At 46.6% G+C, this 22,696-nt stretch overlaps 1 protein-coding gene across 6 annotated transcripts in view; it reads left to right on the top strand.

Moving 5' to 3' along the window:
* The window catches only part of MAPKAP1 (MAPK associated protein 1), an 80,788-nt gene that overhangs the window by 34,175 nt on the left and 23,917 nt on the right, over nt 1-22,696 (top strand). For all 6 annotated transcript variants that reach the window (XM_058038339.1, XM_058038343.1, XM_058038337.1 and 3 more), the window contains 3 exons: nt 805-977; nt 4,904-5,080; nt 12,188-12,297. In XM_058038339.1, coding sequence (XP_057894322.1) covers nt 805-977; nt 4,904-5,080; nt 12,188-12,297 — 460 coding nt within the window. The remainder of the gene's footprint in view (nt 1-804; nt 978-4,903; nt 5,081-12,187; nt 12,298-22,696) is intronic.

Below are 22,696 nucleotides of genomic sequence, written 5' to 3'. Positions count from 1 at the left end.
AAGAAGCCCTTTCTCTTCTCAAGGCCCTTGTAGTATGGAGAGAGATGGAGATACAGAGTTACTTGGGGTGCCTTGGAAGAGGGGGTCAGGATGTGCAATTTTTGTTTGTTTAGAAGATTTCTGGGTCAAAGCTGCAGTCCTACCTGCAGTGGATTAAACATTCTTATAATGCAAACTTTGTAGATTTGTGTTGCTGTGTGCTTTACGGTTTATTTACATGTCAGTCTCCAGGGCACCAAATGGGTTATTTTCATCCAGTAAGTTCCAGCAAACCCCTTATAAACTAATAAATATTAGTTTATTCTTGCTGGTGTCCTCAAGCAGAGCGGTTCAGTGGCTCAGCTGTGTGTGTGGTTTTGTTTTGCTCTTGGCAAGCCAAGGCCAAGCCTTGGTGAGTGGGTGTCTGTGCTCCCTCTGGGAGCTCCTCAGGTGGAGGGGATGAACTGCAGAAAAGAGCAGAAATGCAGAAACAATTTGGAAGTCTTAGGCTGTTTTTTTGAGTCCCTCTTCCTCCCCATCCCACGCATAATTCCATTTTTTTGGGATTCTGCAGGAACATGGGATCCTACAGCAAAGTTCAGGCTCTTTATGGAAATCTGTGAAGTCATGTCCAGATATTTCATGTCCTTTTTACAGATAAACAGCGCGGAAATAATTGGAACTTAAATGTTTAATCTCCTTCCAATTTTAAGCCATAGCAGCATATTTTGGTTTTCCTGCTGAGCCGAATTCCACCCGCCCAGATTTTGTATAAACCCTGTGACACTTTTGGATACATCCTGATGAAACGTGTTTCCTCCCCAGGGCCACGTTGGTACAACGGCAACCAAAAAAATCGATGTCTACCTCCCGCTGCACACGAGCCAGGACAAGCTGCAGCCCATGACCGTGGTGACCATCGCCAACGCCAAGGTGCACGACCTGATCGGGCTCATCTGCTGGCAATATACAAGTGAGGGACGGGAACCCAAGCTGAAGTAATGCTCTTTCTTTACTACCTCCTGACCTCTCCATTTCTCCTCTGCAGCCTTTTTAGCATACTGAAACGGATTTTGTGTCAGTGTTTGGGAATATGAACCCTAGCACCTTCACGTGTAGCAGTGTTTCCCTCTGAGCAGCACAGGGGCACCTCCAGCCATTCCTCCTTCAGTTAGCTGCTGTGTGCTGGGAAATGATCAACAGGAGGGCTTGGGCCTGTAAATGAATCATCATCTCAAAACTATGTAAAAATAATGCAAACTGTATCTCTTTTGGTGTCACAGAGGCATTTGTTATTCCATGTCCCATCTATTTTTTGCTAGTGTCCTCAATGGCTGAGATCACAAGAAGTCAGATAAAGTCCAGAGCTCCTCTCAGTCCCTCTGCTCTGCTGGAGCACTGCTGGTGGTTAGTAAGAGCTGTTCCTTTTTCCTGGCAGATGACAGGAGATGCATGGAAAGGTTCTTCAGAACAGCTCACCTGAGCACCTTTCATTTTAGACCAGCTGTGTAAAATACTTCTGGTTTTGCTGGGCCATAGAACATAAAATAAGGACTTAAAGTAGTTTATTACAGAGTTGTCAGGTACTGGCAGGGATGTCCCTGGTGCAAGGAGGTTGCTAGTTTTGTTTGGGTTTTTTCTATATGAGCCAAATTTCACTTTTTTTATTGTTCCTGGAATATTGAATGAATAGGGTGGGGGTTTTTTCATCCTGAATTTCACAGCTCACTCTTTCAGCATTTTTCAGGAGCCCTGGAGGGCTCAGCAGCCCTAGCTGCTGCTGTAGCACAGCTGTGGGGGAATGGGAGTCAGGGCACTTGGGTTCCCAGGTTGGGATTTGCTGATTTCTGTTCCACAGACAGGGCACAGGAAAGCAGCCCCTCTTGAAAACACTTCCATGGATGTTCTTTCTTTGGATATGGATTTTTCCTTAGCTCTTCTCAACAGACATGTGAAATGTTTCCGGGGTTTAACACTTGGGTTTGATTTGTCCTTTTTTATGTTCTGGAGAAGAAATATGAAATTATTCACAGATGGTGCCATTTCATTTGCTGTTATTAATTTCTGCTCATTATATCACAAGTTCAGAGAAGTGTCCTTTGTGTATGATTAGGCTATTTTTTAATGAGTAAGACTGCACTAATGTCAGTCTTTGGGCACACACACATTTCTCAGGAGCAGAGCAGAGCTCAAATGGAACAGCACCCGTGAGTGGAGTGTTCCGTGAGCCATCACTGCCCACAGCAAAAGGCAACAGTGGGAAGAAATGAATTTCACTGTCTGCCTTGAAGGATAAGATGTTATGATGTGTCAAAAAGTGCTCATGAGCAAGGAGGCTGTCCAGTGTAATCAAATCTCAGGCAGAGAGAATAAAATAAAATAAATAATGGAGGCGTGAGCTCCCAAGAGCACAGTCAGACACAGCAGCAGCAGCTGAGAGTCTGGGGACAAAGGCTCAGGCTGAGGGCCAGAGCCTCGAGTTTCCAAGAAGTTTCTTTTCTTGTAGGTCCTTAATTATTTCTCATCATCTTTTTGTTAGCATTGCTGACTGCCAGTCCTGAAGCAAGGATTGATTTAACTGTAAACTAATTCTCATATTTCCAAGTAAGGAAGGAGGTCGTGTAGGGTGCCCATTCTGCATTGGCCATTTGCTCCTGATTCAGTCAGGTGAGAGCGTGAAAGGACAGAAAGGGGATCAGTGTGGCACTGCACTGAAATCCATCTACAGAATGCCTCAGATGGGTATGCAAGGCATGCAGAGTGACAGCTATACCTGCTAGTGACACTGGGAGAATAATGAGGAGGTTTTAGACTTTATAATTAGGAGAAGCAACCCCTTCTGTCTTTAGGAAAAGAATATATTACTGCCTAATTCCTTTTCCTAAAAAATAGGTGTAAGAGTCTGAAGTGAATGAGTACTAGTTGACAGCTTTGAGAACATTCTGTATTCAATTAGGCTGCCTTTTTATTATAATTGTGTTGTATTTGTCTCTATTCAGTCTCTTGGTTCCAGGAACCACTGGCAGGGTTAGCAGCCCTGTCCCTGGCCTCCCACACATGGCCCTGGGGTGTAACCCAGCATTTTCCTGACAGATGTGCTGGAATGATTCCACCTGCAAAAAATAAACAAAATCCCTTTCTAGGAAGAAATTAATAGTGAGATGCACAATTCAAATTTAATTGCTATTTTTAGAAGTGAGGAGTGAATCTCTCCTTTTTGTGCTGAACTTGTAAGTCCCCAGCTTCAATCTCCCTCAGCCTGGGGGAGGTTCAAAGTGCAGAACAGTTCTACTCACTGGACTTTTTTATTTATTTTTTTACCACATGGTGACTAAATGTGTTGAGGAAGGCAGCCCATGAGTGCAGACGTGTGCAGCCCCTCTGTTCTGTGGGGTGTGAGCAGTGCTGGGATGTTCCCAGTTTGGCACTGGGACCTGCTGGCTGTGCTCTGCTGTGCCTTCCTCCAGCCGGGGACAGGGCACAGGGAGTGGCTCCCACTGCCAGAGGGCAGGCATGGGTGGGAGATTGGGAATTGGGAATTCCTGGCTCTGGGGCCCTGGCACGGGGTGCACAGAGCAGCTGTGGCTGCCCCATCCCTGGAAGGGTTCAAGGCCAGAAAGTTTCTTCGCTAGTGTTTGCAGAATTTCCAAAATTCAGAGTGGTGAATGTTGCTGAATTACCTTTGGTGAGCAGAATTGCAGCTTACATTAACAGCAATGCATCATTATTCCCTGTTTTCTATAATAAATGTCTTAGTCATGACAAGATGCCTATAGATCACCTGGACTAAACACTCTCAATAAAGCACAGTTGCAACCAAAGGTTTGTGAATTAATTGAGAAAATTGCAAATCAGGTAGTCAGTGAAATAATTCATTGTCACATCCAATCAATAAACTTTGTAAATCAACTCATTTAATTCAAAAAATGATCTATATAGATCAAGCGACCAATTAAACAATTAGCATACACTTTACAATTAATTAATTTAAGCATCAATCATGCAATTAAAACTCCAAATTTAAACTGCAGAGTTTAGAAACATGCTGCCACATGCACCTCCAGCTTTACTGCATGGCTGGGGAAAGGCCTGAGTGCTGGCAGGTTTACAGTCAGAAAGAATACTTATTTTCAGGTCAATAATTTAAACTGAAGTAACATTTGAAATAGATTTCAATGTTAGGAAATTATGATTAATACCTGTTTGGTAGCTATAAATAGTTGTTTCCCTCTGGGCTTTCATCTGTGGAAAGAAAGAGGCTCAGCTCTTTATTTCTTTCACATTGTATCTGTTTCAGCTTTCTGTGTTAGTTCTGCCTGTTGGTGTTTATTAATTTGTGACTGCTTTTAGTGACTGAACTTAGGTATTTAGGAAAGGTAAGTGTTCTGCTAATCATTGCTGCTGTGTTGGATAGATATTTACTTTTCCCATAGTTCATTACCCTGCTCACCTGCCCGAGAGCACTCTCTGCTTCTCCAGCCTACAGACACGAAACTTCCACAGTTGTTTGACCTGTGAGAAATCACAGACACCACTTGTCTGCCTTTAGCTCTGAAGTGTAGTCATCATATAAATAAATAAATTTTCACAAATGGAGAAATATCCTTCCTGCTTTACGAAATCACAAAACTTTTACAGATTTTAGTGCATTTTAATCACTGTCAGGTTTCGTTTGTGGAGCGGTGAAGGACGAAGACTGCTCTGCTCTGAGGTTTGGGGTTTTTCCATCACCACAGGGTTGTGGCAGCAGGATGCATTGTGACCTTTGGGGACAGGTTTGTGTGGTGTCACCGTGCCATTTGAGAGCAGTGCCCCGTGCAGGTGTCCCCGTGCAGGTGTCCCCGTGCAGGTGACCCCGTGCAGGTGTCCCCGTGCAGGTGACCCCGTGCGGGCTGTGCTGAGTCGCTCTGTCCCTCTGTTGCAGTGACAATGTCAGCGCCTACTGCCTGCACATCGCCGAGGACGACGGCGAGGTGGACACGGACTTCCCGCCCCTGGACTCCAACGAGCCCATCCACAAGTTTGGCTTCAGCACGCTGGCCCTGGTGGAGAAGTACTCGTCCCCAGGGCTGGCAGCCAAGCAGTCGCTCTTCGTGCGCATGTGAGTACCCGGCTGGGCACAGCCGCCTCCTCCTCCTCCTCCTCCTCCTCCTCTGCCTCCCTTCTCCTGACCTCACCAACACTCGGGGCCACGCTCCTTGGTGATGCCCTGCACTGAAGTGGTTTATAGACAAATAGTTGCAGTGTGGCTCACTAACAGTGAGAAGAAAAACGCAGTAACCAAGCACACCAGCTGGACTGGACATTCCCCTCCCAAGTCCAGAAGAGTCCCCACCCCATCCACCCCCGAGACTTCAGCTGTCTGATTGTAGATCAAGAAGAATTTCCTATGTCCTTTGCTATATCCAGGGATATATACTGTGCTTGATCACTTTTATTTTTCTTTACTTGTGAATGAAAAATCTCTTAAACCATCAGAAGGCCTTAATTACTAGAACAAAATGCCAGGAGCATAAGCCACTTCTTACTTGGGAAAAATATTTCATGTTTGGAGCTCTTGAAATGAAAATGCTAATAGGGTTTTCCTGGTTATTGGACATTACTTACATTTCTTAACACTACAGCTGCTTCTAGTTCTGAATAATCAGACATTTTTTTAAAAATCTGGCTTATTTAATTAGTTTTTATATTCTTTATTGTGTACTGTGTTTCTTAGCGACGTTGCAAAGCATCCTACAGAAAGCCATTGTCAGAAATCCCACGTGTATTCCCAAAGGCCACATTCACTTTGCTCCCAGTGCATCAGGGCACTGGGAAATAAAATATTCTGGCCCCAGTGTTCACAAGTAAGTTATTCAAGGCTGAGATGCTGGGCTGTGCTACACTGAGGCTGTGGTGAGGAAGAGGAGGTCATTGTCAATGGACAACTCTAAATTGTTGCTGATTTCTCATCTGGACAAAGTGTCCTTCCCCAGCTGTGCCCCCAGAGCTGTCCTGGGTGCCTGAGCTGGGCTCAGTGCTCACTGCAGTCACCAGGGGTGGGTCAGGGGCTGGGGCTGTCCTTCCCATGGGGACACAGAGACCTCAGTGGGGTCTGGGGTGGCTCACAGAGGTGGCACTGCCCTTCCTGTGACAGCCCAGAGATCTCAGTGGGGTCTGGGGCTGCCCAGCAGAGCTCTGCCTGCAGCAGGCAGCAGGAGAAGGGCCCAGCTGCAGAAAAATGCAAAATCTTTTGGTTTACCATCATTTGTGCTGATGTGAGGAGAAATAGAATTCCTTCTAGCTTGGAGGTGCTGCTGTGGAGAAATAGGACAGCTGCATCATGAGCAGTGCTCTTCTGAAAGGGTCAGTTTGGTGGTGCCAGCATCCGCATTTTAATTTTAAATGGCTTGTGATTACTGTGTAAATAGCTAGGTTTAAATTAGAATTTTTAATGTGTCCCCTAGAGTAAAGAATTACCTGATCATCACTTGATCAAAAAGGTTGTTACCTCTGTGAGTTTACATGTGTGTGCTGTCTTATTTTTGTAGGGATTTGCTGTAAATTCTATGTCTTCTTCCTCCCCTGTCACCCTACCGGTGCATGTAATTGTGGTTTTATATTTTGCATCTCTCTTTTTTTCTCCTCCTCATGCTGAAGTACTTCAGCTGCTGCCATGTCAGCCTTGTGACTTGTAATGTTTATTAACATTGAATCAGTGTTGAAAAATGTTGATGCTTGTGAGGAGCTCCGTGCTGGGGCCGTGCTCCTCCTCGCGGGCTGAGCCCCGCCAGGGACCCCCTTCTGCAGGCCGTGTTTGAGCAGAAACAGTTTGCAGAACTTTACACACTTCACTCCTGCCAAGGCAAACTCTGAGCCACCCGAGTCAGTTGTAAATACCCAGAGGTGGTGGCTGGAAGTAGCCCACAGTGCAGTTTATATTCCGAGCTGCATGTGGATGTCTTTGTGGCTGTACAGAGTAGTAAATAATTGAGTTTGATTAGGGAGAGGGACCTCATTATCCCCCCACCTGTGCCCAGCTGGTAGGGGAGGGTCGAAATGAAGCCATTAGCTGTCGCTCTTACTGGCATCTCAAAGAGCTCAAATACATCTGTGTCTTATTTTCTTTTCTGGCACAATCAGTCGAGCAAGCTAAGCAGGCATGACCGAATTTGGCAAGTTCCAAGGACTCTGGCAAAGTTACACAAGGAGAAGAAGGAGGGCAGTCGTTCTGGCTGCTCGGTGCCCATTAGTCTAGCGAGCTGTGTGTTTGGAAGGCGGCTGCTGTGGAGAGCAGGGCTTTGTCCAGCGCCAGGCACGGCACCCGCGCTCCATCCGGGGGCTTTGCCAGGGACAGGCAAGCAGAGCACCACATCCATGGGAGTACAGGCTTCTTGAGGTGCTGAGGCCATACCTGAAAGGCTTAAAATAAATCTGTACCATCATTGGGGCTTTTTCCCTTGGAAATTGTATTGTTGGAACATGACACACTCAATCTAATGGTGTTTCGAGGAGCTGTAGCTCAGCTGCCAGTTGGCACACAGAGCAAATTTGGCATCCAGTTCTTCTGCTCCGTAGCACTTTTTTCTGTTTTGATATTGTACTTAAATTGCTTTGACTATTATATACAAATTTTCAAAGCTATACCCGATGGTTTAAGGTTTGAAACCCTTTTAAAATACCAGACTTGCATTGTGCTTTTGCAAATTCAGTTCAAAGCCCTGAAATGTGTTTTTTCTTGGACTCCAGCAGCAGTCCCCAAAAGGCCTGTTCCTGATTTGTGCATGGGGGTGGGTAATCTGCAAAGTACATTTTAGAATATTAATATAAAATTTCAGACAGTTAATGTGGGTGCAAAATTAAGAATGTGGCTCTCAGGATAGTGCAGAGGGAGGGGTAGGAGGGCATCAGAACACTTGATAGAGGGCTAAGGACTGCTATAGTGGTGTCAAAATGCAGCCAGTTGAACTCAATAGTGCACAGAGGCCAATCTGAGATGCACAAAAGCAGGTTGTTCAGGCTCAGAATAAAAATTGTGGCTGGTATTAGTTAGTCCAGTTCCTATCACTGTGCACTTTATCTAAAAAATTACCCAGCTTAAGGTAAGTCCATTGCGTCAGCTGGGATTTTGAGTCTTAAGTCTGACTTTGTGCTGATCGAGTGGAAATTGCTATTAGTCACTCCCAGGCACTTCCAGCCATGCCAGCTGGTTATGCAGTGAGCTTTAAGTGCTATAAATTCCACTTCTGGAAAGTAAATTCCACTTCTGTGTTAAGGAAAAAAAAAAAAAAAAAAAAAAAAAAGTAAAAATTACTCTAGATTGGAAAGGAGCTTTTCAAAAAGTTCTCTTCTGATTCAGAGCAGAAACCCTTTGTCCTTGCAGGGTGGGTTGTTTTGCTTTGTGGCAGAAGGGGGGACCCTGCCTGTTCCCCTGGCACCTCAGCACCACGAGGAGAGCTTCTGCCTGTGCTGCTGCTTGCCTTTCCCTCTCCTGAACCTTGCCACCCTGGCTCCAGCACGGAGGCTGTAAAAGAAGATGGAAAGCCAAGTTACTGCAGAATGATCACTATCATTAACATTCACGGGTGGTTCACTTATCATTCCTGACTGCACAGACATGGCAGCCGTTATGAAACGTCCACAGGTGTAGCACGATGATACATATTACATTGTGCCACAATGGATTTATGTATTCTGTAACAAAAGAAAAGTGTAATGAAAAAATACAGAAGGTAATCCTTTATTCCTCCACTGCACAATTTATCAGTAATGCCTGTGGATGATAAGTGCCAGGGATTTCCTTTGCTTGATTTAACCTTGTCACCCAGGTATGTTTTTGCAAAATGACAGAAAATACAAGCTAAGGAATTTCTTTGGCTTCCAATTTGCCAGCAGCACTTTTAATTGATTGACCAGCATCTGCTTGTCTGTTCTATTTTCAGTGTGTTGACCTAAAAGGAAGGTATCACACCTTAGCAGAGGGAGATAAAACACATTGTTAGTGATTGCAATTAGGGATGTGCTGGGATTGGGCTGAGTGAGGGCAGTCCATGCCCATGGCCAGGGCAGAGCACGCTGGGCAGTGGTGGGCTGAGGTGGCTGTGTGTTTCTCCAGCCCAGCCTGCTCTGCTGGGGCCACACCTGGTGGTGCTCCAGAAGCTCCAGTGCTGAGCACAGCTCAGGACACCTGGCAGCGTGTCCAGTGCCAGGACAAGGAGCAGGGGCCTTAAACTAAACCACAGCAACTTCCACCTCAATGTGAGGAAGAACTCCTTTCCATGGAGGGTGGCAGAGCCCTGGAACAGCTGCCCAGGAGGGGCTGGAGTCTCTCTCTCTGGAAATGTCCCAGACCCCCTGGCTGTGTTCCTGTGTCCCCTGCCTGGGCAGGGGATTGGACAGGGGGATCTCCAGGGGTCACTTCCCACCCCAGCTGATCTGTGGTTCCACGGGGCATCTCCTCTGGGCACAGAAACATGCCCTGACTCTGGCCTGGCCCCAGGATGATGCCAGGAGCTCTTTGGTCTGGCTCAGATGTGAGGGGCTGCCGAGTGCTGAAATGTTGCTCTGCCGTGGTGGTGGTGCCTTGTGGGAGGGGAGCCGGGGCAGGGAGGGCAGCAGCTGGAGCAGGGTGGGGGTCCAGCCCCCCTGGCTCTGCTCCAGAGCAAACAGCCAAGAGTTTACAAGAGCGGGGCGCGCTCCGCGTCCCACCGCTCCTGCCAAGCACTCACTCGCGGCTCGCACACTAAATATAGCCAAACACACAGGCTTTCTTATTTTGCTTTGATCAGTAAAATAAACTTTCAGAGATTGTTCTGGGATGAGATCCAGCTTCTGAGGCAAAGAATGGCCGTGGCTCGGGCAGGGGTTAGTAATGGAGTGTCAGGGAAATCAGCCTGACAGTTCTCAGGCCAGCTGCTCAATGGAGAGGGCTGGCTGAGCTGGGCCAGCCCGGAACACGGGCGGGAGCACAGCAGCCTGCGCTCTTCAGCAGCTCAAGTGTCAGGAACTGAGACACAATCTTCCATTTTTGGGACGTTCCTGATCGTGGGAGTGTGAACAGCCCTGAGCTGGGGCCATCTGCCAAGGGCCACTCTGTGCCCAGTGTCTGCAGGCCCTGCTCTGTTTGGGGTGAACAATGTTGAGAAGCATTTTGTACAAAGGGGACAATTGTGACTCCGGTTGTTTTGGCCATCGCGGGTTATGGAAGCCTTCTGTTGCCTTTGCAATTTCTTTTTTCCCTGGAATATTTTAATTTATTTCCCTGTACTTTGATTGGAGTTTTCTGGAAAATTCCTGTAGATATTGCAGAGCATTGTATGAATTACCTGGAGGCACCAGGTGTTGTGATGGTCCGGTCCAGCACGGAGGGCTTTTCATGCAGCACTTCAATGAGAAACCTTGTGTTGTTTGAATAAAAGCACAAAGGTAGTTTCCTTTTTGTGATTATAACTGTAGAACAGGTTTTTCACTTTAAAGAATCCACTGAATCTTGCTCAGCAGGGCAGCTGGGACTGAATCTGTGAGGCTTTTGGGAAGTGAGGGATTGGCCAGGTAAAGGGCAGGTGTGTGGTGCTCGTGCAGGTCATGAAACTGCTGCTCCACAGCAGCTTCAAGGGAAATTGCTCCTCAGTGGAGTGAAGATCTCTGCTCATTGCAGGCGTTAGCCCCTGAGCCCTGGGCTGTTCCCAGGACAGCAGTGTCACCTGCAGTGGCACTCCCTCCCTCAGCTCTGCTCCTGCTGCGCTGAACGCGCGGCACAAACAGAGGGAAAAGCAGATGCATGAAAAGGTTGGGATTATTTGGTTTGAAGACGAGTAAGATAGAGTTATAAATAATAAATGGTCTGGAGAACATAAATTTGGGCTTTTAGGCAGTTTCATTTTGCCAGGAACAAAGGGAATTGAAAATGAAATTCAGATGAGACCAAGGCAGAACCGAGGAGAGGGAAACGGCGTCTCACGCCAGCGAGGGGGGACAGGGGGACATGTCCTGAGCCCAGGCTTGATGCTGCTGCCAGGAGCACGGGTGGCCCCAGGACACCGAGCTGTGACCAGCACGTGGCCAGGCAGGGGCTCCTGGCACCTGGGTCACGCTGCAGTCGGTGCCCTGAGCAGTGAGGGCTCTGTCCTGGCTGGGTCACCGTGGGCTGGGGATGCCGTGGCTGATGTGACCTGAGCTCCAGCCTCTGGTCCCAGCGTTTGTGTTTCAAAGTGACATGTAGTATGGGTTTGTTTTGCAGGATGTACTTGTGTTGCTTGGATTGCTTTTGCCTGCCAGTTGCTTTTAAAAATATTCCAGCTGTGCTGTTCATATAGAGCTGTACTCCCTGATTAAAATTCCTGGTTGCCAGATACAAGGCTCCTCCTCCTGCCCAAATAGCTTTGCAAACCAGTTTTTTCCATGCAGAGCAATCTCTCCGGAGGGAGCCTTCAGCTCTCGGATTTCCCTGGAACTGTCTGCAGTGACATCTACTGACATGAGCCGAGACTGACTGCGAGGGCTAAGGGGCAAAATTTACTGATCTGCTCATTCAGAGTCTCTTCTATTATATTGTCATCCTCTGTGCTTCCCCAGGGGTGCCCCTCTTGGTGTCTGTGAGCAGTGTCCCCCACAGCCGTCCCCGTGCTCCTTGCAGTCCTTCCCCTGTGTGGCCTCTCCCATGGGTGATGGCCAGGACAAGGACCCACTGCCTTGGATCTTTCTGGGAGATTTTGTGCCTTTGTGTTCACAAACACGTGTCCAAAGGAGCCCCGTTAGGCTGGGAATAATGCATTGAAGAAATACCTCGGTAGTGCTGCAAAGCTGCAGTCACTGAGGGGTGTGCTGGCCTTGTCCCTAAGGGTTTGTTACGTGTGGGACACGGGTGAAAATGCCACTGCAAGCAGCTTTTCTGTAGTGTGCTGTAGAGCACAGACACGAGCTGAGGAGATGAGGAGCCCCCCAGGTACACTGGCTCATTTTTCTCTTCTAATGCTGAACGCCAAGTGATCAAAAATAACAATAAATTAGGAAAATCCTTACACTCCTTGCCTTAAATCTCAACCCATTTTGGCTGGTTTTGTCTCTGCCTTGCTCAGGCAGTTTGCTTGGTTTCTCCCTTTAACTTCCCCTTCCAGCCCAAGTTCGTTAACCGTGTGCCTAACGAGTGCTTTGCTTGAAGCTAACGAGGGCTGCGGGGAGCTGCCAGTGATGATTGTTTTGTAAAACTGCATGTGCATCTGTCTTGCAGAAATGCTGCTCATGGATTCTCACTTATTCAGGTGGACAGTATGAAGGTCACCATGAAGGATATCTTACAAAAGGCCTTAAAGAGAAGGAAGGGATCACAGAGAGGCTCAGGTGGGTTATTTATCGTATTTTCTAGAGGGCAGGGTGTTTCCTCCACGAGTATATTTTATATCTCTTTTTAACCGTTGTGAACGTTGCTCAGGTTTTGGGGGGTTGTGTCCCAGCCCCACTCACAGCAGTTCTGTGTACAGGTCTGTGCTCTCCATGCTGGCACAAAGCTGGCAGTGCAGGAGCTGCATAATGTTTGCTGCAGAGCAGTATATCCATTCCTGCAAATATTTATTTATGATAACAAAGCCATTTGCATTCAAGACCAGTTCGTGGTAATTTGGGATGATGGGTGGAAGTGCAGCAAGTCCAGCCCATGATAGAGTTTGTATATATACTTCTAATTTATGTAAGAAAATTATGCTTAGTGCAATTTTAAATAATTTCAAGAATTCGTTGTTACTTGTAGTGAAAAATTTACTTTCTGCAATGTTATCAAAATAGTGCTGTTATAGTTAAGGCATATGAACACTTAAAAAAGGGAAATGTACAGTGCTCATATTTCTATTTTAAACAATGTTTTTCTGGGGGGTAGATGTGCATTCACATATATGTTAGTGTATATATTTCAGAAGTATAAGGCTGAGAGATCTTTCCAGCAACAAGAAATAATTACTGAGAGAAATTGCACTGAGTCTTGTCACGCAACAAAGGAACTTTAATATAAACCCATCTATATAGTGGGAAAGATAAGGATCTTGTCTTTGTAAATGAATGAAACCTCCTTATACACCCTCAGTTTTAACTATGGGAAAAGAAAATAAACCCCGTTCTCCTTAGAAAAAGTAGTTCAGTGCAGTTTTTAAATGCGTATATAATCTGTCATGGATTTAATTAGCTATCTTCAGATGAGAGCTGAAGTTTTAATAAAAGTTAGAAGAGATAACACAGTGAAGGACACGGATGAGCTGTCTCAAGGCCATATTCCAAGGGAACGATAAGAGCTGTAAAAAATGGCAGAGAAGAGCAATTGAATGGAGCAATGAAAATCTGATTCTCGTAAAAAAAAAAAGGGGGGGGGAGGAGGAGAGGAGCAGCGCTGGGGGGGAGAGAGGAGCCCCGGCAGGCTGCAGCAATTTGGAGGGGGGCCAGCAGCCATCGCTCAGGCCGGCTGCGCGCCGCGCTCCAGATGTGCCAGCGGCACTCGCGCCCTGCCAGCTGACTGCGCCGTGTGATAACCTGCTCTCTGGATGCCCATCGCTGGCCGCAGAGATAGAATTAAATGATGATGATCTTCCCACAAGTTGGGAGAGGAAACAATGCATATAAATCTTGATTTCATCTCAGCGTGAGAAGTCTTTATCCATCATCACTCATAATGAACAAGTCGTTAGCGGCGATGAATGGCGGTGGGGTTTTTTCAAACACCTCTTTTGTTCACTTTTTGGGTGACTTTTATTTATTTCCTGGGGTCAGATTTCCCTTCCCTGAAGGGAGGTTGCTAAAGGATTCACTTAGCTCAGTCTTTAAACTGCTTCCCCCCTTCGTGTAACAGATGTTTTATTCTTTGTCCATTTGAAATTTGATTCTGCTTTGACTTTGTTATTTTTGCTCAGTAGTTTAGAGAAGGAATGGACCTGGCATTTCTTCCTTCAGCTAATACATTCACCTCTGCTGCCTTGGCCCTCCTGTTCAGAACCCTTTTCAGGAACAGGGTATATAGGGATGTATCAGAATTTTTTATTACCATTAACTTAGCTTATCCAAACCTTTCCTTATTCCCAATTCCCTGGATCCAGACAGGCTGTTCCAGTCCCATCTGCCACGGGCTGGCCATGCTGTGAGGGCAGGGAGAGCTCAGGATGCCGCCACAGTGGGCACAGAGAGACTGGAGCAGGAGCAAAACGAAAGATTTTGCCATCATTTCTCACCTACCCCCAGATCCCTCACCATTGCAGAGGATGTGCCTCTCGCTGTCACTGGGAGATGCAGGGATAAATGGAATTGCAGATCAGAGCATTAGCACTGCAAAGGCCTGGGCCAGGGTGCTTCAGGTCATTATTAACCAGTGGATTAGGATGTCAAAGTTCTGAATAAAAGATAAGACATAATTTAGGAGAAACATTTCTCCTCATTCAGCAATGTTTCCTTTAAAGCTGGTTGGTCTGATTTTTAAAAAGTCCTTACTAAAAATAGGCTGGACGTGTTTATTTAAAGTTTTTGGAATATTTTAATAAAACAGAAATGCCCGTGAGCTTTTCTGCCTGTCTCCAATGGGTCTCCAGATCAGCCTTTTCAGGACAGATGAATTTATTGCATTACAGCTTAGGCTGTTGTCAAGTACTGGTAGAAGCAGTTGCTTTCTGATCTGTTTTCACCACTGACTTACAGGGCATTTTTCAGACTGGTCCTGAATTGGCAGGAAAATGCAAACCTGGGTTGGCTACTTTGGGTGAGGAAAATTTGAGGAATTCGTGTGGTGCAATTGGGAAGTGTTTGTTCAGCATGACTAGGGCTAAAACACTAGGCTAGCTTTCTCCAAATACTTTGTTCAGCCAGTAAAGATTATTTGTTGCAGCAAAATACTGGTTAGTAGGAGACAGAAATGGGCTAGAACCTTTTCTTCATAGAAAGGGCCTGAAAAAACAGCAGCAATATTCTGACTGTGCCTAGCTCTATTTAGATAAAATTATTGCAAACTGTTCAAACTATTTCACCTTCCTTGCAATTCTTCTTTCTTAGTGTCTCAGGGCTTTTGACATATGAACTCTGACCATTTTTAAATGATAATATTTGAGCCAGCCAAGGCAGGTGGTGCAGTACCTGGATGTGCTGTAGCTCAGAGAGCCTGGCCCCCAGTCCTCTCCTGGAGGACGTGCTTGTCCTGCAGCAGGGCAGGGGGACCTGGTGACCTGTCCCACCACAGGCACCCACGGGGGCTAAGGGGAGCACTGGATCATCTCTGCCCCGTGCCCAAATCACCAACTGGGAGAGGCACAGGAATGGCTGCAAGTTAGGAAAGAGCCTGTAACACCCAGTCGGTGCTGCATACTGGAGAAGATAAATCTGCAGAGGAAATGGTTGAGGCAGATGTTTAATTAGTTGGAGCCAGGCTGGATAAATCAGGATAGGAGCTGTCTGTGCAGATACGCCGGTGTGCCTTCCCTTCCTCTGGGCTGGTGTCACTGCCTTTAGAAACAAACTGTTCTTTCTGCTGAGAGAGGAGCAGCAGCAGGAGTCGTACAGCCTCTCCCTTACTGTAATGGATTCCCCTGTGTACACTCATAAAATAGAAAATGTAATTGATGTTTTCTTATGGTAATGAAAACTAACGAAGTCGAATACTTTATCATCAATTTGTTTAACCTATTGCGTGCTCAGCAGCGTGTATTGCACAGGCATATTTCATGGGAGGGCTGGAAATAAAACTGCAGCTCTGGGATGAGCTTCTAGGGGAGACTGGTCTAATCCAGGATGGGCCACCTTGAGGGGGCTCAGGGGCATTGCTCATGCAAGAGGGTTTTCTGAAAATAGCTCAGATGGGAGAGAAAGAGCCAAGGATGGGCACAGAGAGGGGAGCTGGAATCTCCATCAGTGCACAGGGACCTGGCTGGGCACTGGGATAACAGCCCTTGGAGAACCCTCCTGTCCAGGGGTAGTTTAAGGATTGTTTTGTATAATCCTGCCATGCCTACATCTCCTTTCTGTGTGCACTTCAGCAGCTGATGGTGTAAATATAAAATCTCTCTGCAGTGTGGCAGATCTGCAGAAAAGAACTCACATGCTGGAGATTGGGAGCGTTAAGAACTTCCTGTTCTCCTTGAATTTATCAGTAAAAATGTCAGATACCATGCTGTCTGGATTTTGAACAGCTCTAATAACCGAGTCCTGAAAAGCTGTTTTAGAAGGTGAGACTGGGGTGTTTTAGTGCTTGGGATAATTCTGCTCCCCAGAGATCAGCTAACATTAACTTCTGGAGCAGGTAGCTGTTGGGCACGCTTGGAATCCCACCCTCAGCTTGGCAGAGGAAGCTTTGTAGGTCACACAGATCAGGTTGCAGAACTGTAAAACACCATTACCCCTGGAACTTGATTTGCTTTACTGGGAAATGATTTTCCTGCTCGCTCGGTCTGGTGTGTGTTTCTGCGGGTGTTACTTTCAGCAGTACTCATGTGTTACCCCATTAACATGTAAGAAATCTGGGTTGTGGTAGGCGTGCACTTTAAATCCTGCTTTTTTAGGGAGGCTCAGAGGGACCAAGGCAGGCACAGCTCTTCCCAGGTGGAAGGCAGAGCCCATGCTCTGCTCCCAGGGCTCAGCTGGGGCTGGGGCTGACAGCAGCCCACAGAGTGCAGCAGGCAGGAGATCTTATCAGGCTTTTTATATCTGCACCAAAGCCTGCACTCAATATTGCCTGTAAAATATGTTTGCATGGATTACGATTTTAAGAACATAGGAGAGATGGTGACTTCATCCTTGATACTTCATGTATCTTGATGCCATGGTGATTCTCAAATTAAATATGTGCAGGAACTATATGTACACTTGGAAGTCATCTCCGTGCCTGTGAGCTGTCTCATTCCTGCTGCTCTTCCACAAACACATTCCCTGGGACGCCAGTTGCCTTCTCCTCCAGAGCTCAGCTGAATGGACTATAAATACTAATGTAAAGTAAATAACAATGCAGAGAGAATGTGTGCAGAGGCTTTGTTTTCAAACAAATTAAGCATCGATGTCAGTATATAAAAACTGAATGTTCTTAGAAGGAGATGAGAGACAAAACTAAACAACATAAAATGCTGAAATGTTGGAATAATCCTGCCTGCTCCTGGTCCGTGTCAGCCTCTCTCCATCTGAAATTTCTAGTGAGCAGAGAAGTCTCCTCTGATTAATCTTGTCTGATTTCAAGTAGAAATTCTTTGCAGGGTGAACATGCTACTGATTATTATTTAATAGCTGCCTCCGACTGCAAACATCCCCCGACCAGAAAGGCTCAGTCCTTTTAAGAACAAAATGCTCTACAAGTTTAATTGTTATAAACAAAACCTTCTGCCAACATTGCACAGACGTGACCTGTATTTTCCGTAGGTTAGAGGGAGAGTTATTAGCTCAGTGTTCTGTGAGTTTGGAGAAAGATTAATACTTTTTCAATAAATGAAAACAGCTGCTTTGCAATAACATTCAAGTCCCTAACAGCTGTCAACCAGTGCTTTTTGCATTCTTTAAAATGTGTAAAGTGACCAAAAATAGTTTAAAATAATCTTCCTGGTCTGTTTAAGTGTATTATTTCACTGCCACAGGAAGCTGAATAATAAGAAAAGAGAAAGATTCAAGAAACAGGCACAGGACTTAAAGATAAAAGCCTCCATATCATATTTTAGTCCCTACACCAGAATCAGAGGAATTGCAGCTGCCAAGGGCAGGGAAAGGAGCCTGTTGCACCCCCTGGTTCCTGGGAGCACAGTCTGTTACAGAGCCAGGTTTTGTGGTGGTTGGTGATTGCCGTGGTTTGGATTTGTTCACACAAAGTTCAGGTTACCCTCAGAACCTGGGCACTCTCAGATGAAGAGTTCTGCTTGGGGCTCATCTTTGTGTGAGGAGCAGCTGGGAGGAGAGCTCTGAGTTGTGTTTGAAAATTCAGTTTCTGGCATGTCAGTGTCAGCACCACATTTAATGTCAAATTTCGTGACTTAAATGTTCTAAAGCAGCTGCTGGAGGAGCTGTGGGCCTTGCTGGGGTTTTCCTTCCTCATCCTACCTTGTTGGTGGGAGAGTAAGACAAAAAAATGTCTGTAAAGGGAGGTGTGTATGTATTTTGATTGCACATATATGTATTTATTTATCCGTTTTGAAAAAGGAGAATTAAAAAGATAAACCATGTAAAGCTGCAGCCCTGTGGATTAAAGCACTTCTAACAGATGAACTACAGTTAGAATAAACTGTCGTTAAAGTTTGATACTGTCATGGAATGATGGTAACTGAGGAGTTTAAATTTAAAAGTAAATATGTTCGAGTAGGCGATGCATATGTTTGCTCTGACTCTTTCTGGGATGGAAGCCCCAGCATCTGTGACAGTGAAAAGCCAATTAATTTGTGTTTCCTTGTGTTCACACTCGTGCTTTTCTGCTTAATGGCAGTTGTGAGTGGCTCTGGCTCCGGGTGCTTTGTTTTGGATCATTACAGCAGCCCTGCAGAGCCCGGTGCAGGGTATGAGCAGCTCTACCTGCAAACCCCCCTGGGATCCCTGCAAAGCCCTCAAGGCCCCTGCTGCTGCCAGGGGGCTCTGCCTTACCCGGGCACGGCTGTGCCGGCATTCCCAGGGCTGTTCCAGCATTCCCAGGGCTGTGCTGGCATTCCCAGGGCTGTGCCGGCATTCCCAGGGCTGTTCCAGCATTCCCAGGGCTGTTGCAGCATTCCCAGGGCTGTTGCAGCATTCCCAGGGCTGTTCCGGCATTCCCAGGGCTGTTCCAGCATTCCCAGGGCTGTTGCAGCATTCCCAGGGCTGTGCCGGCATTCCCAGGGCTGTGCCGGCATTCCCAGGGCTGGGATCACTCAGCACCAGTGCCAGCATGCCCAGGGCAGTGCCGGCATTCCCAGGGCTGTGCGTGGCTCCCCTCGCTGCTCCCAGCCAGGGCTGATGCTGGAAGGGGCAGAGCTGCTCCCTGCCCGGTTTTGGGGGTGTTTCCTGGAGCAGGGTGAGCCCCTGGGTGCAGAGAGGCCAGTGCAGCTGCTGGGAATGATTTCCTCCTGCCCAGGCCCGGCTCAGCTCTGCAGCAGGATGATTTATTTACCCCACTCCCCCTTTCCCTCTCCCCAGCCCGTGATGCTGAGCAGACCCCGCTGTGTTGGTGTACGGGGAGCAGCTCGTCAGAAATAAAGTGTGTGAATAGTTGGTCAGAGCAGCAGTGTGCCTTGGGCTGGGGAGGGGCTGGGTGCCAGCCCAGGAGAATTTTTCATGCCCAGCCTCCAAAATGAAGGTGAAATATTGAACAGTTTTGGACCTGTTGGTATTGAACCCATGTGGTTACTGGTTCTACTGGTTTGGTAATAATGCTGTAATTCAGGTGACATTTTAGGGCCAGGCTGAGAGCGGGGCAGCTGCAGAGTTTAAAATAAAATCTGTGTATTGGATTTCTACAGTAGGTGCTTTACATTATAGATCAAACATGACGATTTTGTCTCAGCTTTTTTTAGAGCTGCATATTGCTAATGCAAAAAGGTAGCAATTGAGTAAAACCCTTCTGTTGAGCTGTGCACAGCCCGGGTTGCTGCTGGCCGTGCTGCACATTTGCTGCTCCCCAGAAAAGCAATCCAGAAATGAAGTGTTTGTTTCTTTTTAAGGGGCTTTTGACTAAATTCTTTAATTTCACTGGCTGTCAAGGTAGTGTTAAGTAAAATAGGTTTGAACTGCTGTAGTTTTTGTGTACTGGACTAGATGTCAGAAACCTTTGCCATCACTGGAAATTCTGTCACTCTGGATTTACTATCTGTTTCCCACAGCTGAATTCCTGAGCAGTGTGATTTAACACCTTGGCTCTCCATCAACCAGGCCTGGCATTTATTTGAATGCATTACACCACTGGTTTCCATAAACTATTTTACAATTGTTTCATATAAATGACTGTTTATTTCTACAAAAACCATCTGTATTTCTGTGGAGAGCGGCAGATAACTGTGTGTAAAATTCGGTAATGTCACAACAGTGCAAGTTAAGGAAAAACAGATTGGGCTAAAAAAAACCTCTCGTGCTTGTGCATAATGTTAAAAGTTTGTTTTCACTATTTAAATATCTTTATTTATTAACCAGTATTTGCATTTGTAATGATAAAATCTTTATTCCACTTCAGAGGTGTTGAGGGGCTTTGGGGATTTTTAGCGGATAAACAGATTTAAGACGTCCTCGCAGCAGCAGGATTGGAGATGTAAACATTCTGCTCTGCAGCCAGTTCCTCTCTCACTGTTTACATATTTTCTGTTGTTTTATTGTCATTGCCAAGCACACAATGGAATCCTGCCCCTTCTGTCATGTTCTGAGAAGGCTCCTGAGCCCTCTCCCTGTTCCCCCTTTCTCCGCAGTGCACTGACCCTGCTCCTCCCTCTGCCCTTATGCTATGGCCCAGTGCTCATCCCCTGGGCCATGTCCAGCGCCCAGGGCTCCCCCAGGCCTCCCCAGGGACGAGGAGCTGCCTCGGTTTCCCTCCTCCCAGCCAGCACCCAAGGAGCCTCCACACTGAGCTATTTTAATTCCTCCATCTGCTGCCCATGTGGTGGCAGAGGGAACGCTGGAATCCAGCAGTCTTACACTTAGCACGACTGATACTTTCTGACAGACTATTTGAAATGATAGAAATACATAAATCTCCTCTTTTTTATGACCTTGTAATAGCTGCAACATATTTCCAGCAAATATTTTCTATAGCAATAATAAAAAAGCGATAACAAAAAAATAAATATAAATATAGTTTAAACTCAAGCGGAATCGTGCTTTCAAAGCCCAGGGATGGAGCAGCAAAGCAATAAATCACAAATCCTTGTGAAAGGAGGGACTTGAAATGGAAAGTCCCACAGACATCAGTGTTAAGTGTTTATCAACAGGGGTTTTTGACTGCTCTGCTGCCTTCTGCCTGTGCTCAGTTCCCTTTTGCTTGTTCCCTCCTGCCCAGCATCTGTCACCGTGGCTGTTGGGCTGTGGCTGCCTAACTGCCCACATTTCTGATCTTTTCTTTCCTATTTTCTTTGTTACTTTTTCTTTCCCTTTGTTATTTCCTTTGGCCCCAGCAGCCGTGGCTGCCCTGGATCACTGGCAGTGCCCAGGGCCGGGCTGAGCAGGGTTTGGAGCAGCCTGGGGCAGGGAAGATGTCCAGCACGGCAGGGGTGGCACTGGAGGAGGTTTTGAGCCGCTCTGTGGCCCCGTGTGCTTGCAGAGTGAGCAGGAGCAGGGTCTGGGTGTGCTGCAGGTCAGGCTGCAGGTGCTGCCCCATGAGCACCACGTGCAAGGTGCTGCTCTCACCAGCTGCTCTCAGCTGTGCGAGGTGGCAGGGCTCTGTGGAAGGGCTTCAAGGACAGACAGCTTTGCCTGGGCGTTCTCACCAGGCCAACTGAAATTGTAACAGGAGCCCCTAGCAAGGAGCAGGATTAATGGATGGCGTGTGAGCTATTGCAGCATGCAGGGGCATGGCTTTGGCAGAGCAGGCTGTGCTCCAGCACGCTGAGAGGGAGCCAGAGACCATCTGAGGGGATGGTGGGTTTGCCATGGCACGCTTAGATTTCCAAAAAAGATTTGACAAAGGCTCATAAAGCAATTAAGCTGTCACAGGATGACAAGGAGGATCCTCACATGGATTAATAATTGATTAAAAGACAGGAAACAAAGAATAGGAATAATGGCCCTTGGTGATTAGTAACTAGGTTACTGGTGGAGCTCCAGTGGAACTGGTGGAACCTGCATTGTTCCTTAATGTGGGGCATGGAAAGGATGTGAATGCTGATGTGACAAAATGTGCTGTTGATACAAAAGAGGTAAGAATAGTGCAAATAAAAGCTGTCTGTGAAGCACTGCAGAGGTATCCACAGTGCTGAGTGACAGGACAATAAAACGAGAGAGGGAAGTCAGTGTCAATGAGTACAAAATAATATACATGGTGAAAAGCAACTGTAACTGTATGTGTACAATGATGGGCTCTAATTACCTTCCATCAGTCAGGAAAAGTATCCAGCATCATCACCGTAGTTCTCTGAACACTTCAGCTCCCTGTAGGAGCAGGCAGAAAGACAAATGGAGCATCAGGAGCTGAGTCCATAAATCCCAACATACCCACGTCTTAATTGCTGTATTTTGCCTCAAAAAAGAGAAGTGAAGAGATGCAGAAAGGGATGAGTATGGAAATGGATCAGGCACGTGAAATGAGGAGCAGATGCTGAGGAGGGAAGGGGTTTTCGGGTGTGGAAAAGGCACAACTGGGTACAAGAGGTGTCTGTGAAGTGGAGGTGGTGGGGACAGGGAATTGGGAAGGTTTTATCCTGGTAGTTCAGAGGCAGGAGCTGCTCACCCCAAACCTTGGGGTGGCAATGGCTCATTGGAACAAGAGGAATACTTTTCCTCACACTGTAATAAATTGAGGAGGTAAATGTCATGGAAATGGGAAATCCAAAAGTGTTTTGGACAAATGCATGGACTGTAAAGGGAACAGAAACAGCTGATGTGGCACAGGTGGAAGTGGGGTGTTGGTGAGGATTATGGGAGCTCTTGAAGGTGAAGAGAGGGATATACAGGCATAGGGATGTGTTTTGTTACAGAGACAAGTGCTGTAAAATGTAGCCTCAGTTTTCAACAGTTTGGGTGTTTTTGTTGACACTGGTCTTTTTTGTTTAGGTTTGGCAACTCCACAAACATTAAATATTCTTTCTATAATCCTTATTTCACCCTAGTAACTAGTTTGGAGATGGAGGGGGTTTAGTTGGGG

Source organism: Melospiza georgiana, chromosome 20 (assembly GCF_028018845.1).
Source record: "Melospiza georgiana isolate bMelGeo1 chromosome 20, bMelGeo1.pri, whole genome shotgun sequence".
NCBI lineage: Eukaryota > Metazoa > Chordata > Aves > Passeriformes > Passerellidae > Melospiza > Melospiza georgiana.
The sequence above is the reverse complement of the archived record's forward strand: the minus strand, read 5'-3'. Positions and strand labels throughout refer to the sequence as shown.